Source organism: Tiliqua scincoides, chromosome 8, assembly GCF_035046505.1.
Source record: "Tiliqua scincoides isolate rTilSci1 chromosome 8, rTilSci1.hap2, whole genome shotgun sequence".
Taxonomy (NCBI): Eukaryota; Metazoa; Chordata; class Lepidosauria; order Squamata; family Scincidae; genus Tiliqua; species Tiliqua scincoides.
In genome coordinates this window covers 8,740,729-8,753,825 of record NC_089828.1, presented here as the reverse complement: position 1 = coordinate 8,753,825, position 13,097 = coordinate 8,740,729, and the positions used below count along the sequence as shown (strand labels likewise).

The window sequence follows — 13,097 nt, the reverse complement described above, 5'->3', positions numbered from 1 at the left end:
GGAGCTTCGTCCCTCTAGCTACGCCACCGATCACGGGCGCACGAGGCGCTCTGGAGCCCGGGAGCGACGGCCGAGGCGGCCTCGTCTTTGCCGATACAAGGCGGCGGAGGAGACGAGCAGAGGCTTCCGGGCAGGCGGTGGCAGCCCCTCCCCCCGCGTCCAGAGTGTCGGTCGGAGGCGGCCCCTTCCCCGACCACGGCGGTGACGACCGCCAGGGGGCGCCGCGACGCCCTCCCGCCCCAGCCGGGACCAATCGGCGCGCGAGCTGCTCGGCCCCCACGTGGGAGCAACGCGCGGCGATTGGTGCGGAGCCCGCCAGCAGCGCCCTCCCCATTCAGCTTCTCGCCTGCCCGCCCGGCTGGGTCCCTCCGGTTCGGCTCCACTCACTCGGCGGCCTCCCCGGCGTGGAGCGCTCGACGCGGCCCAGGCACTCTCCGGCGACGGCGCGGAGCCCGTCGGGCAGGGAGCGCGCCCCGCTCGGGTCCCCTGCGCCTTCGAGGATCGCCTTTGAAGCGCCGCCCGCTCCAGGCTCGCCGCCTCCGCTCCGCCGCGACCCGCCTGGCTCGCCCCTTGGTGCCGGCCTGGGAAGGCTCCCCGCCTCGGTGGAGGCTCGACCGTCGCCTGGCTGGCTGGGCGCCCGCGGAGGACCGTCGGGGCCGCCGGGTCACCCGCTTGGCCCGCGAAGCTGCTCGCCCGCCGCGGAGCCGGAGGCGCCTCTCGGGGCTCGTGCTGAGCGGCGCAGCCCTCCTCGCGGCCTGCGGGGGTAGGATGCCCGGGAGGGGCGGCTTCAGCCTGCCCGCCGCCCGCCCGGGAGAAGCCCGGCCGTCGCCGCTCCCGCTGCCGCTGCGCCCGGAGGAGGAGGGAGCGGGGGAGGCGCGCCAGGTTGCTGCCGCTGCCGGCGGCGGCCACTGTCGCTGCTGCCGCTGAAGCTTCCTTTGTCCCGGCGCCGGAGGACTCCGCGGCTCCCCTCGGCCGGCCGGCCCGGCCATGTATCCCCAAGGGCGGCACCCGGTGAGTTGCGGCGGCTTCGAGCGGAGCTCGGAAGGGGCGGCGGAGCACTTCGGGCTCGAAACCAGGAACCCCTTCCCCTTCTGCCTCCCGGAGTTTCATCGCTGGAAGTACCCGGGGGGGGCTGACCCCCGCTCCGAAGACCCCCCCCCCACTGCCCCTTCCAGCCACTCGCTGTACTGGGGGTATCGGGGGCGGCGGAGAAGAAACAGTGGCCAGGAGTTCCGCCGGCCCCCCGCACCTGTTTGTTTTCTGGCTTCCCAACGGAGCTGGTTCCCTGCAGAAACTTGCGGGGGGCTGTTTAATCAGTGCCGAGGGGCGGTCTCTGGGGAGAGGGAGGGGCGTCCATTGCCGTCTGTGTGGAGCTGGGCTGGACCGAGGGCGTCCGCGTGTTTTTGTGTTCCCTCTGGAGACTTGGGGGCGGGCGGGGTTTGGGGGCTCCCCTCCTTCTGGTGGGGCGTTTCCCAGTGCCTGCTGAGGAGGGGGAGCTGGCCTGGAGCTTGAGGCTCCCCCTCACGGCTGTCTCCCCTCCAGGCGCCCCACCAGCCTGGCCAGCCAGGCTTCAAGTTCACCGTTGCGGAGTCCTGCGACCGGATTAAAGACGAGTTCCAGTTTCTGCAGGCTCAGTACCACAGGTAAGCCCCCAGCAGCTCCTCCTGATCCAGCCCAGGTGAGCGAGGGGGGGCAGCCCTTCCCAGCAGCGTCTGGTGACTCCTCCTCCTCCTCCTCTGGTTCCTTTAAGAGAGGAAGATGCCTTGGCCAGGCCAGAGAGGAGTGTGGGCCACACGCCCCCCCTTCCGTCTCTTGTTAGTTTCCTGCCAACCATCTCCTGTCTACAGCTTTTCAGTTTACAGGAAATGTAGCTCTCCTTTCCCCCCCCCCCTTCCAAGCTGTTTGCCGTCAGATCCTGGGGAGGGGTGTTAATGGGGCTGTCCAATATCTTGAGGGGGTCTAATAGCTTAACCCTACCCATGTTTTCTTGGGAAAATAAACAAAATTGTTGGTAATGGGGCTGGCCCATTTAGGGGTGGGGAATCTGAAAGTCACCATAGGCTTTCACCAATGCCTTTGTTAAGAGTGGTGGAAATGTCTTTATTTTGTGATGCTTTAATTGGCCCTCATAGAGGAGTTGGATGTGATCTTGGGCATAACCCCCTGGAGTGCATCAGTGGGGTTTACTTCCAGGTAAGCCGTTGTGATTTGCAGCCTTGCTAGATGAACCAGGCACTTTATGCTTGATGCCAGTACTGGTTGCACATCGTTTAGTCTTTCACTTGCTGCCTTGGTACTCTGTGTATGCTCAGATGCATACTTTCTAGTCATTACAGTGGGGCAGGTGCAGTAGACAGACAAAGCAGCTCATTCTTTCCCCCCCACTGCAATTAACCACCTTGATTTTGACACACTGAGGGCCCATTCCTATCCAACTTTCCAGCACCGATGCAGCTGCAATGCAGCCCCGGGGTAAGGGAACAAATGTTTTCTTACCTTGAAGCAGTCTCTGTGACTGCCTCCCCACCAAAGGATGCAGTGTACACCCCATTGGTACATCTGCACTGGAAAATTGGATAGGATTGGGCCCTAAAAGTTAGAATCCCAGAATGGGTCCAGCATTGATGAAGTTCTTTCATGGAACCCACCAACTTCATGTTTGTGTGTATAAATCCCAAATAAACTCAAGAAAATATCTTTGTTACTTGGTAAAATGTTAAAAAGCTTTCCTGAATCCAAGAGCCACCTTTCCCTCAGAATAGGTTAGAGTTTTCTAAATGGTAAATGGACAAGTGCCAGCAGTTCTAACCCCTGCACATTGCGTGGCTTGAAATCCTCAGAATTTGGGACGAGACATTGCAGATATTTGAAATTCTCTCCAGTGCCCCCGTCTCTTCTAACGAGGGCATAATTTGAGCTGTGTTCAGCCTCTGTGCTTGTTTTGAATGTTGGAGCTCATCTTGGAAAACTGTGTAGACAGAGTGCTTCTGAGCATGATCTGAATGCCTTCTGTTTTCCATTAAGCTTGTCTAACCATGTGTATGTGGAATGAGAGGGCAGGGAGGGAGGAAGGGAAGGAAAGGCAGGCTTCTTGTTCAGATGTCGGCACACTTGACCTCCCTCTCCCTCTCTTGCCATCTTTGAAAATGGCTAATTAGCACCTTGAGAGCTGGTGGGGCTGTGATGGGTGGCCTGCCTGTCTTCTCACAGTCTCCCCTCCGCTTTTCTCTTTCAGTCTCAAAGTGGAGTACGACAAGCTTGCTAGTGAAAAGACCGAGATGCAGCGCCATTACGTGATGGTAAGCGACTCTTATGGGTGATGCTTGCAGGTGCCTTTGGGTAGAGTCGAGCTTCAAAGGGGCCGGAATGGAGGGTGGTGGCCACGATGTGAATTACAGGAGGGCAGGCACTGTTTGCTTATCGCTTGTGAACTTGCTTGGCTCCTTTGGAGATCTGGAGCTTAGAGCTGAGCCCAATTTACATAGACGTGGGCCCACCTGGCAGCGGCTGGCTGTACTGCCTCCGCCCTTTGGAAAAAAGAGTGGGTTTGAGGCTTCCATCCCTGGCCACTAGCTGTCTCTCTGTCCGTCCACCCTCCTGCCACTGCCCCCCCCCCACTCTGCCCTCAGGCTTTTCTGCCGTCGGGCCAGAGAAGTTTTGTTCCCTCCGTACAGACTGCCATTACTTCTGCATCTAGAAAAGGTTCTATGTTGACATCGCAAAGCGCGGCTGTGTTTATCAGCCCGGAGAACACTTTTTCCTGCACAAAGCACTTGCGTTGTACTTTTCGCACTGGGGAAACTCTCAGCAAAAGTGCAGCATGTGAGAGGCTGGCTTTGGCGGAGGCCTGCCTGGTGGAGCCCTCACACAGCCGCTCATCCGGCTCAGTGGAGTGGCACGGAGGCCTGGTGTTGTGCAAGTGCTCACTCCCAGCGGGCTGTGGTTGCACCCTTGCTCAGGGCAGGCCTTCCTTCCTCCATCACCACAGCCATCACTGCGGTGGTTGTGGCAGTTCTGTAAATGTTCTGGGCCAAACTTATAGCTATCTGGTGTTTACTGGCTGTGAGAGGCGCTCGCTGAGGATGGGCAGGTGTGGACAGCTTAAGGCAGGGGTGTCAAACATAAGGCCCAGGGGCCGGATGTGGCCCGTGGAAGCTTCTTTTCCAGCCCTCAGGCACTGAGCAGTGCTGAGATGTTACTGCTGAAAGAGTAGCCCACATGAAAATTGGTCTCTCCCATATTTTGAATATTTTGTCAAGGTTTGAGTATTTTCTCTTTTGTTATTTGCAGCTAATGAGTTCCTAAGTAAAAAAAAAAAAAGTGTTTATTTTTGGTTATGACCTGTTTAAAGACATTGCTTCTTGACTAATGACATCACTTCCGGCCCTTAGCAGGCAACATGAATGCTATTCAGCCCTTTGTGTGAAATGAGTTTGACACCCCTGGCTTAAGGGGGGCTGCATGCTCCTTCTGCCAACAGAGGCACTGCCTCTGCTCTCCCTGGCAGCTACACATGAGTAGCATCAGCCCCCTGGCCTTTGGGCTCCAGATAGGAAACCTCACATCATTGTGCCCGGTGGAGTTTGGGCAGTTGAGGACTTGTGGTGTTGAAGGTGTGATGCTCCTCACGGACCCTGCTGGCTTGCTGTCAATGAAAGGAGCAGGTCTTTTTTAGCTCAAGACAGATCCCTAAGTTTGACACCCTTCAGTGAGAAGAAAGCCTCACAGTATGCTTCTGTCAACTCTGGCAACCCCTGCTAATTGGGTAAGAGGCACTTTTTCAAGTGGGTGCTCCTCTTTTTAGCAGGGGGAGAGTAACTGGCCCACCTCACCCCAGCACTGTCTGTTCTAGTGGCTGTCTGCTGGCATTCATTTGCATCTTTTTAGATTGTGAGCCCTTTTGGGACAGGGAGCCATTTAGTTATTTGATTTTTCTCTGTAAACCGCTTTGTGAACTTTTAGTTGAAAAGCGGTATATAAATACTGTTGATTGATTGATTGGCATGGATAGATTGGATGAACTCTAGCAAATCATGCTTGTGTACTCAGGCAGAAGTCCTGCTATGTGAACCGGGGCTTATTCTCAGGTCAGAGTGCATGGGGTGCTCTGTGTGTTGTGTGGGAAAGCTGCAGCCATGCCAGCCACCTGTGATCTGTGCAATGCCTGTCCCTGCAGACACATGTGCAGCAATGGCAAACGTGGCACTTTTTCTGAGTATTTGAAGGCCTAATGATTCTTGTCAGAACCTGACAAGCCTGCCAGCAGCGTTTGAGCCCACCTTTTAGAAGATGGCTTGTTCACCCAGTACCTGCTGTCAGTAGGTCTTGAGCCGGGTCTCCAGGGTCCCGGGCACTCCAGTCCTGTTACTCAGAATTGCTGGCAGGGAAGGACCATAAGTGTGTGGGGAGGGGAGCACCTGCCTTGCATGCAGATTGTTCTGTGCTCAGTCTCCCCCCATCTCCGGGCAGTGCTCTCTGCTTGAGACCCTGCGGAGCAGCTGCCAGTCGGAGGGTGTCATGCAGGGCCCCAATGGTGTGAGACAGAGGATGGAGCCATTGCTCAGTGGCAGAGGCCCTGTGGTGTCCCAGATTCAGCCCCGTCAGTATCTCCAGGCTGGGCTGGGACAGGTCCAGTCAGTGAGGAACTCGAGGACCCCAGGGTTTGGATCTGGCGGAAAGTATTGCATGTATTTGTCTATTTGTGAAAGTGGGAGGTCTCTTGCGTGCCTGTTAAAGGAGAGGCCAATGCCGCATCTCTCAGGCCTGGTGTTGAGCACCATGCAGTGGCAGTTGAAGCACCTGTCTGGGCCATTGCGTGTCCAGGAGACGTGGCACGGATAGGTCACGACCAGCTCTCACCTAGAATGCTTTCAAAGAGAAGGTGGGATTGTGGAAGCGTGACTGTCCTGTGGAAAATCTGTCAAGCAGCTCAAGGATGCCTCAGCTGCTGCGGAGCCTTCACAAGTGGAGTGTTGATCCCCCTGGAAGTCAGGCCTGCGTCGTGGATGGGAACTGCCAGGTGTTTCTTGTGCAATTACTGAAGAGCTTTCCCCATTTTTGTCTTTCAGTACTACGAAATGTCTTATGGGTTGAACATAGAAATGCACAAACAGGTGAGTGACCTGAGCAAAGCGGCATCGTCCAAGTGCTTGTGTGTCCGCCTCCTTTTCTTCCTTGAGGAAGGAGCACTTACCCTGCACTTGCTTGGGTGAATGGTGAGAACCTGCTTCAGGAGAGTATTGCCCACAAACTGGGGCCGTGTTGGCAGCGCTGCCTGCTTGGACTGGACTCACTGTCCCACGATGTGTGTGCCTGCCTGGGACCACGGAGCTGGAACTGTCAGCAGCTTCAGTCTTCTGGTTGATTCTGACAGCCCTTTTTTCTTTTAAAAGTTTGTGCCTTGCTTTTCTTCCCAAAGAAAAACCAAAGTATCTTGAGTTGTAATGAAACAGAATCGCAGGATCAGCCAAAGAGGCCCCCAACACTTGATTCTTGGCGTGTGATGGCATTTGAGGGCTCTGGGCATTGACACGTGGCACTTGTGGCTTTTGTGGATACTTGTGTTTGGCGGCAGCCTCCTCTTCCGCTGCATGGTGCTGGCCGCTGCCACTTGGGTGCCACCACCATCCTTCCACGTCTTGCATGGACAAGGCCAAATCATCCTCTGCTTCTCCAACCAGGCCGAGCCATTTTGTACTGTGCAGCCTGCAGTGCTACTTCCAGCAGGTGACTTGTGAGTGTTGAGTTGGTCGTCCCAAATCTGGCAGGCTTTTTGATCTGGGGATGCTGCCCCACAGGGCATTGTTTGGGTGTGTAGAGAAGGCTCCAAGGACGGGCAGTTCTGTGGGGGAGGTAACAGGTGCCTTGTCCTGTTGGAAGTTTGCAGGGCTTTTTCACTCTCCTGTGTGCAGTGAGGTGAATTTTGTCCCCTTCTGCCAGATTTGGGCCTCTCCTGCCTGTTCCCAGGCCGTGGTACTGAGCTACTTGGCCCTTTCTGGCCCTACAAGGCCCTCTGCCTTGGCCCTTTCCAAGAAAGGCTTGCAAGGAGTTAACCCTTGGGATGTGGCAGCCTGCCTGGGGAGAGGATCTGGTTACAGTTGCAGCTCCACCTGTTTGTCTGGTGAAGAGGCACCTTCTGCCTTCCCTAATGACTACCTCGCCCCAGGGGCAAGACAAGCTGAGCTCTTTTCTCCATGATGAGCTTCCAATGAAGGGAGGAGGCAGCTCCAGCTGGGGCATGTGAGAGCCGCGAAGCGTCAAGGAATGAAGATGTTGTTGAGATCAGACCTGCTGAGTGGTTGTGCTGCATCTTCCTGGCTGGCTTCACCCCCTCTGAGCCATTCTCTGCATGGCCTGCTAGCTAGGTCTGGCTCTGGAATGGGGATGGCTGTGCTGCCTGCAGAGGGGGCTCCCTGGCTCTCCTCCCCCCTCTTAAGCAAGCCTGGCTAAAGAGGGAAGCCTGTGAACATGGCCCAAGGGAGGAGGGCGCTGTTGGGGCGTTGGCGAAGCAGCATTGAGACTGTGGTTCTTGTGGCTGCTCCTTGTAAGTAGCTTTCTAAGCAGGTACACAGTACCCAAGCATGGGGTCTCTTGGTCATGAAAAAGGCCCTGCTCTTTCCTGCTTCTGCTCTAGGGGGACCTTCCTCTTTCGGAACAAAACGGGGCTTTCAGAACGGGGTCTGTGACTTGCTTTAATGCCCTGGGTTCATTTGCCCTTGGAGAGAGTTTAAATTATGTGGTGCAACTTGGTGCTTTGGGGAGCTGTTAGGGCCAACAGACAGAGCCGAGGCCTGTTGGCTTGGCTCAGTGCAGGTGGGTGTTTGTTGCTTTCAGCATTCACTGTTGATTGACCAGAATCTCTCCTTCTTTCCCCTCTGAGGCTGAATATTGTCATATGAAGATAATTAAGAGTCCGGACGGACGTTGCAGAAGGGCTGCGTCCCTTTAAGTGTGCAGCCCTAAAGTGTGCAGAAAATGTGTGTTGTATAGCATTGCTTGTCGGTTAGCTGTGGCTTGCTCCCGCTCTCTGTGCCGGGAGTGTAATGTCTGAACTGGCTTGAGTGTTCTCTTGATCATATTCTTCAAATATGTTAGAACCAGGAAACCTGCCAGAGAAGCAGTTGGCCCTCTGGATGGTGAGGGAGGGAAAGGGGAAATAAAAGGAGACTTCAAGATGGCAGAGAAATTGAATGACTTCTTTGCACTGTCTGCATGGCAGATGACCTCGGGCAGATACTGCTGCCCGAACGGCCCCTCCTGACCAAGGAATTAAGTCAGATAGAGGTTAAAAGTGAAGATGTTTCAGACCTCATTGATAAATTAAAGATCAATAAGTCACCTGGCCCTGATGGCATCCACCCAAGAGTTATTAAGGAATTGAAGAATGGAGTTGCTGATCTCTTGACTAAAATATGCAACTTGTCCCTCAAAACGGCCACAGTGCCAGAGGACTGGAGGATAGCTAATGTCATGCCGATCTTTAAAAAGGGAAAGAGGGGGGACCCGGGAAACTATAGGCCAGTCAGCCTAACATCTATACCAGGTAAGATGGTGGAACGCTTCATCAAAGATAGAATCTCAAAGCACATAGACGAACAGGCCTTGCTGAGGGAGAATCAGCATGGCTTCTGTAAGGGTAAATCTTGCCTCACAAGCCTTTTAGAATTTTTTGTAAAGGTCAACAGGCATGTGGATGCAGGAGAACCCGTGGACATTATATATCTGGACTTTCAGAAGGCGTTCAACACGGTCCCTCAACAAAGGCTACTGAAAAACTCCACAGTCAGGAAATTAGAGGGCAGGTCCTCTCCTGGTTTGGAAACTGGTTGAAGACCAGGAAGCAGAGAGTGGGTGTCAGTGGGCAATTTTCACAATGGAGAGAGGTGAAAAGTGGTGTGCCCTAAGGATCTGTCCTGGGACCGGTGCTCTTCAGCCTCTTCATAAATGACCTGGAGACAGGGGTGAGCAGCGAGGTGGCTAAGTTTGCAGATGACACCAAACTTTTCTGAGTGGTGAAGACCAGAAGTGATTGTGAGGAGCTCCAGAAGGATCTCTTCAAACTGGCAGAATGGGCAGCAAAATGGCAGATGCGTTTCAATGTAAGTAAGTGTAAAGTCATGCACATTGGGGCAAAAAATCAAAACTTCACATAGAGGCTGATGGGTTCTGAGCTGTCTGTGACAGATCAGGAGAGAGATCTTGGGGTGGTGGTGGACAGGTCGATGAAAGTGTCAACCCAATGTGCGGCAGCTGTAAAGAAGGCCAATTCTATGCTTGGGATCATTAGAAAAGGTATTGAGAACAAAACGGCTAATATTATAATGCCATTGTACAAATCGATGGTAAGGCCACACCTGGAGTATTGTGTCCAGTTCTGGTCACCACATCTCAAAAAGAACATAGTGGAAACTGAAAAGGTGCAAAAGAGAGCGACTAAAATGATTACAGGGCTGGGGCACCTTCCTTATGAGGAAAGGCTACGGCGTTTGGGCCTCTTCAGCCTTTACTCAGGGTGTGGTCGGTCTGTGGAACTCCTTGCCACAGGATGTGGTGATGGCATCTGACCTGGATACCTTTAAAAGGGGATTGGACAAGTTTCTGGAGGAAAAATCCATTACGGGTTACAAGCCATGATGTGTTTGTGCAACCTCCTGATTTTAGAAATGGGCTGTGTCAGATGCAAGGGAGGGCACCAGGATGAGGTCTCTTGTTACCTGGTGTGCTCCCTTGGGCATTTGGTGGGGCCGCTGTGAGATACAGGAAGCTGGACTAGATGGGCCTGTGGCCTGTTCCAGTGGGGCTGTTCTTATGTTCTTATTGATCAGATGCCAGGGTTCAAGTGGGAAAAACAGTGAGACTTTTGTGTTTTAATTGCCCTGTTGCAGTGTGTGTTGGTGGGTGTTATCCTGCTTGTGAATCTGAGAAAGAGAGAGAGAGGTGCTGTTTTACTTCACTGCTAGAGGGGAGCAACTCCTTCCTGAAGCTGCAGTGTAAGAACATTGAAGGAAGCATCAATCTGGCCTTGCTTGTGAGTGAGCCTTTGTGGGTGGGGGTTTGTCTTGGAGTGGACTAAGGAAGGGGGTAGGCAGGTGTCTTGGAAGGGCTGGGGGAGAGAGGGTATTGTCTTTTGGCTTTCATGGGCAGATTGATGTTGCTTGTTGGATAACAGGAGAACCAGTCCCCCCCCCCATGTGTAGTTCAGTCCCTAGCAGCCCCTCCAGGTATGGGTGGGGAAGACCCCCATTAGAGAGTCACTGTGAGCTAGTGCAAGCAATACAGAACTCAGGAGGAGGGACCCCATGCTCTTGTACGTCTGGACTGCCGAAACGTTGAGGCATATCTCATTATAGCGCACGCTTAAAAAAAAAAATCAGTTTCCAGTCCTGGTGATTGGGCTTGGTGTGGTTCACTGAGAGGGGGACCCTCCTTCACGGAAGCTCCTGGTGAGGCTTGGGGATTCTGCTCCTCCAGCAGCTGGAGCACTGGGTTCCAATGCAGTTCGTTGTAGCTTCCACTGCCCAGCCAAACACGGCCACTTGGGGTGGTCTGCCTTGACCAAAGGTACCCAGGGATTGTGTGGAAGAGTGACCAAGGAAGTAAGTGCTCTGCACTTGCTTGGAGAGTTGTGAGGCCTGGAGAGCTGGGAGTTAGTGGTCAGAACTTTCTTAGCAAGCAGCTATGCTTGGCTCTAGGATTTGGAGTCAGCTCTGCTGGTGTGAGGCTGGGTGTGCTTCCAGGCACTCTTAAGAAACCTTCCAAGTACTCAAGGTGCCTCCAGGCGCTTGGCCCATTCACAAGCCTCCCCCCATCCCACATCTGTGGACTGTCCCAGCTTGGGGATCTCCTTTGTCGCTTGCAGCTCAGCACATTTGCCTTGTGCTGTTGGTAAATCCTTAATAACCAGTTTTGTGCACGCACACACATAGCCCTCCCCGAATTAAATTGAATTTAATTCTCATCAGTTGCACTCTCCCTGCTTGCTAATCGTGATTTGCAGCCACAAATAGCTTTCAACGCGCCGTTGAGAGTCTGGCTGAAGAGAGCACTTGAGCAAGTGCTAGACAGCTGGAAGTGCCCCTGATTGTTTCCCGAGTGAGAACCACGATGCTCAAGGACCTTATTTTCATCTGCTCAGAGAGACAATATTCTGCTTTCAACAAATGCTGAAACACTTGGGGAGGTGGCCTTATTCCTCCCTCTCCTGGCCCTGGAAGACTTGTTGGGGAGCGGGAGGAGGAAGGTAGTGAGGCAGTAGCAGCAGCCTCCTGTTCTTGCTTGTATGAAGAAATCCAGCAACATTATGCAAGTCTCCAAAGAGATGCCATTTCCGAAGGAGCGAGGGGAGGCATGCGTTCCATTGTGCCTCTCGCAGGCCTGTTCGGCTGCTGTAGACCTTCATAGGCCGATGTCTCAGTCTGGCAGCAGCTCTCGGAGCCTCAGGCAGGGGAAGTCTTTCCTCTTCCCTAGTCTGCTGTGGGGGTCTGAACTCTGGGCCTTGCAGATGCAAACAGGTGCTGCAGCCTTGCCGTTAAGGTCAGCCTGGACGCTTTCCTCCCCAGGTGATGCTCATGGTCTCTTCTTGGTCCTCTTCTCATGTGGTTTTGATCCAGTGTTAATTTGCAGCGCAGAGCTGGTTGGCGGCCCCGGAAGTCAGCAGAATGACTGGCCTTGGCATGGGTAATAAGATTTTACAGCCAGTTGTGGTCAGGCAAAGGAGCAATTTGCATAGTGTTCTAATGGGGATTAGGTGGTTGGGGTTGCCATGGAAACTGAAGGGTGATGAATTGAGGTTGGCTAGTGGCTGTCAGGGTGAGAGCTGGGGGGAGCGTGGTGCGGGGTGCTGCTGCCGTGATGGGTGGGTCTCCTACCTCTGACCTCCATTCACTGTTCCGTCCAGGCACTCAGGTGTTTGTTAAACCTTCGTCAGGGCTCCGAATGTTTCCTTTGCCAAATATTTTTAAGGGGGGTAGCGCATTGCATGTCAAACAGGAAGTGCAACTTGGGCCTTGTGTGATGTTTCAGGAAACAAACTGTCCTCTTGTTTCTTTTTCTGTGGTCTTTTTTTTTCCTTTTTTTGACAGACCATGTTGCAGTCTGTTATGTTTTTAAACTTGGCATGAAGGTTTGCTTCCAAAATCCTTGCCAAAAATAAGTGGATGTTTCAGAGTTCAGGACCTCATGAAAGGTCTTTTGTTGTGTCTGCCAGCCCCAACAGGGCTGTCAGAACATGAAGATCCTAGACGGAGATCCTCCTCCAGATCTCGCCCTCCGTGCTTCAGTGGGCAGTGCCCTGGCTTTGTCACACCACCCATAAAGAAGCTCACCAGAGGCCAAGTTTGTTTTTTTGATGCCAGGTGAAGACCCTCCTTTGGCTCCCCTTGTCTAGGTTTCTGTCTTTAATTGCTGCTGTTCTTAAGAGTGTTTGTGTGACAGAGGGGCATTGATCTGCATATTGCAGTTATGGGGCTGTGGTGGTTGTAGTGTTCTCTTGCCAGGGAGGTCAGGACTGTGGTCTTCAGTGCATGGCTTCTGCTCTTTCCTGCCCAGAGGAGAGGAGGGAGCATGGTTGGAGTGGGTGTATCACCACTGGAATAGCTTGAGCTTACAAAAGTGAGTGCACCTGTCTGTGGGGAGGAATGCATTTTGACCTGTGAAATGGCTTTGACTTGGTTTGAGTTACTGAAAACGAGCTGCTCTGAATTATCTGGACGTTGCGAGGAGTCCTGCAGCGTTTGATCCTCCTCTAGTGTGTGCTTTTGACCAGCCTCCATTGTTCGTCGCGTTTCTGGAATGATGGTCTAACCTTGTTTAAGTTGGAACACAAACTGTTTTAACAGCTGCCCTGCTCTTAGAGAGACTGTCTGCGAAGTCTTCTGAAAGCAGGGGCCCCATGTGCTCTTGTGTTCTGTGTTTTGAACGGAACACCACCATGGGAGAGGTCTCTTGTGCCCCCAGTTCTGGAATCCCGACTCCCTTCACTCTCTCTCCAGTGTTGCCCCACTCGTTTCCCTAAGTGATCTGATCCTTTTGGGTCAGACGGACACTGGGTGGTCTCTGCCAGTAACATGCAGACTTCCAGGATTCTGAATTCTGTAGAG

At 53.6% G+C, this 13,097-nt stretch overlaps 1 protein-coding gene across 7 annotated transcripts in view; it reads left to right on the top strand.

The window, feature by feature from the left end:
- Nucleotides 1-396: 396 nt before the first annotated feature.
- The window catches only part of TLE3 (TLE family member 3, transcriptional corepressor), a 36,323-nt gene continuing 23,622 nt past the window's right edge, over nt 397-13,097 (top strand). For 6 of the 7 annotated variants that reach the window (XM_066636635.1, XM_066636634.1, XM_066636636.1 and 3 more), the window contains exons 1-4: nt 398-1,011; nt 1,543-1,643; nt 3,236-3,299; nt 6,069-6,113. In XM_066636635.1, coding sequence (XP_066492732.1) covers nt 988-1,011; nt 1,543-1,643; nt 3,236-3,299; nt 6,069-6,113 — 234 coding nt within the window. In that variant the 5' untranslated portion in view covers nt 398-987. Of the gene's footprint in view, nt 1,012-1,542; nt 1,644-3,235; nt 3,300-6,068; nt 6,114-13,097 lie in introns of all 7 variants that reach the window. The other variant, XM_066636630.1, reaches the window with a different exon arrangement.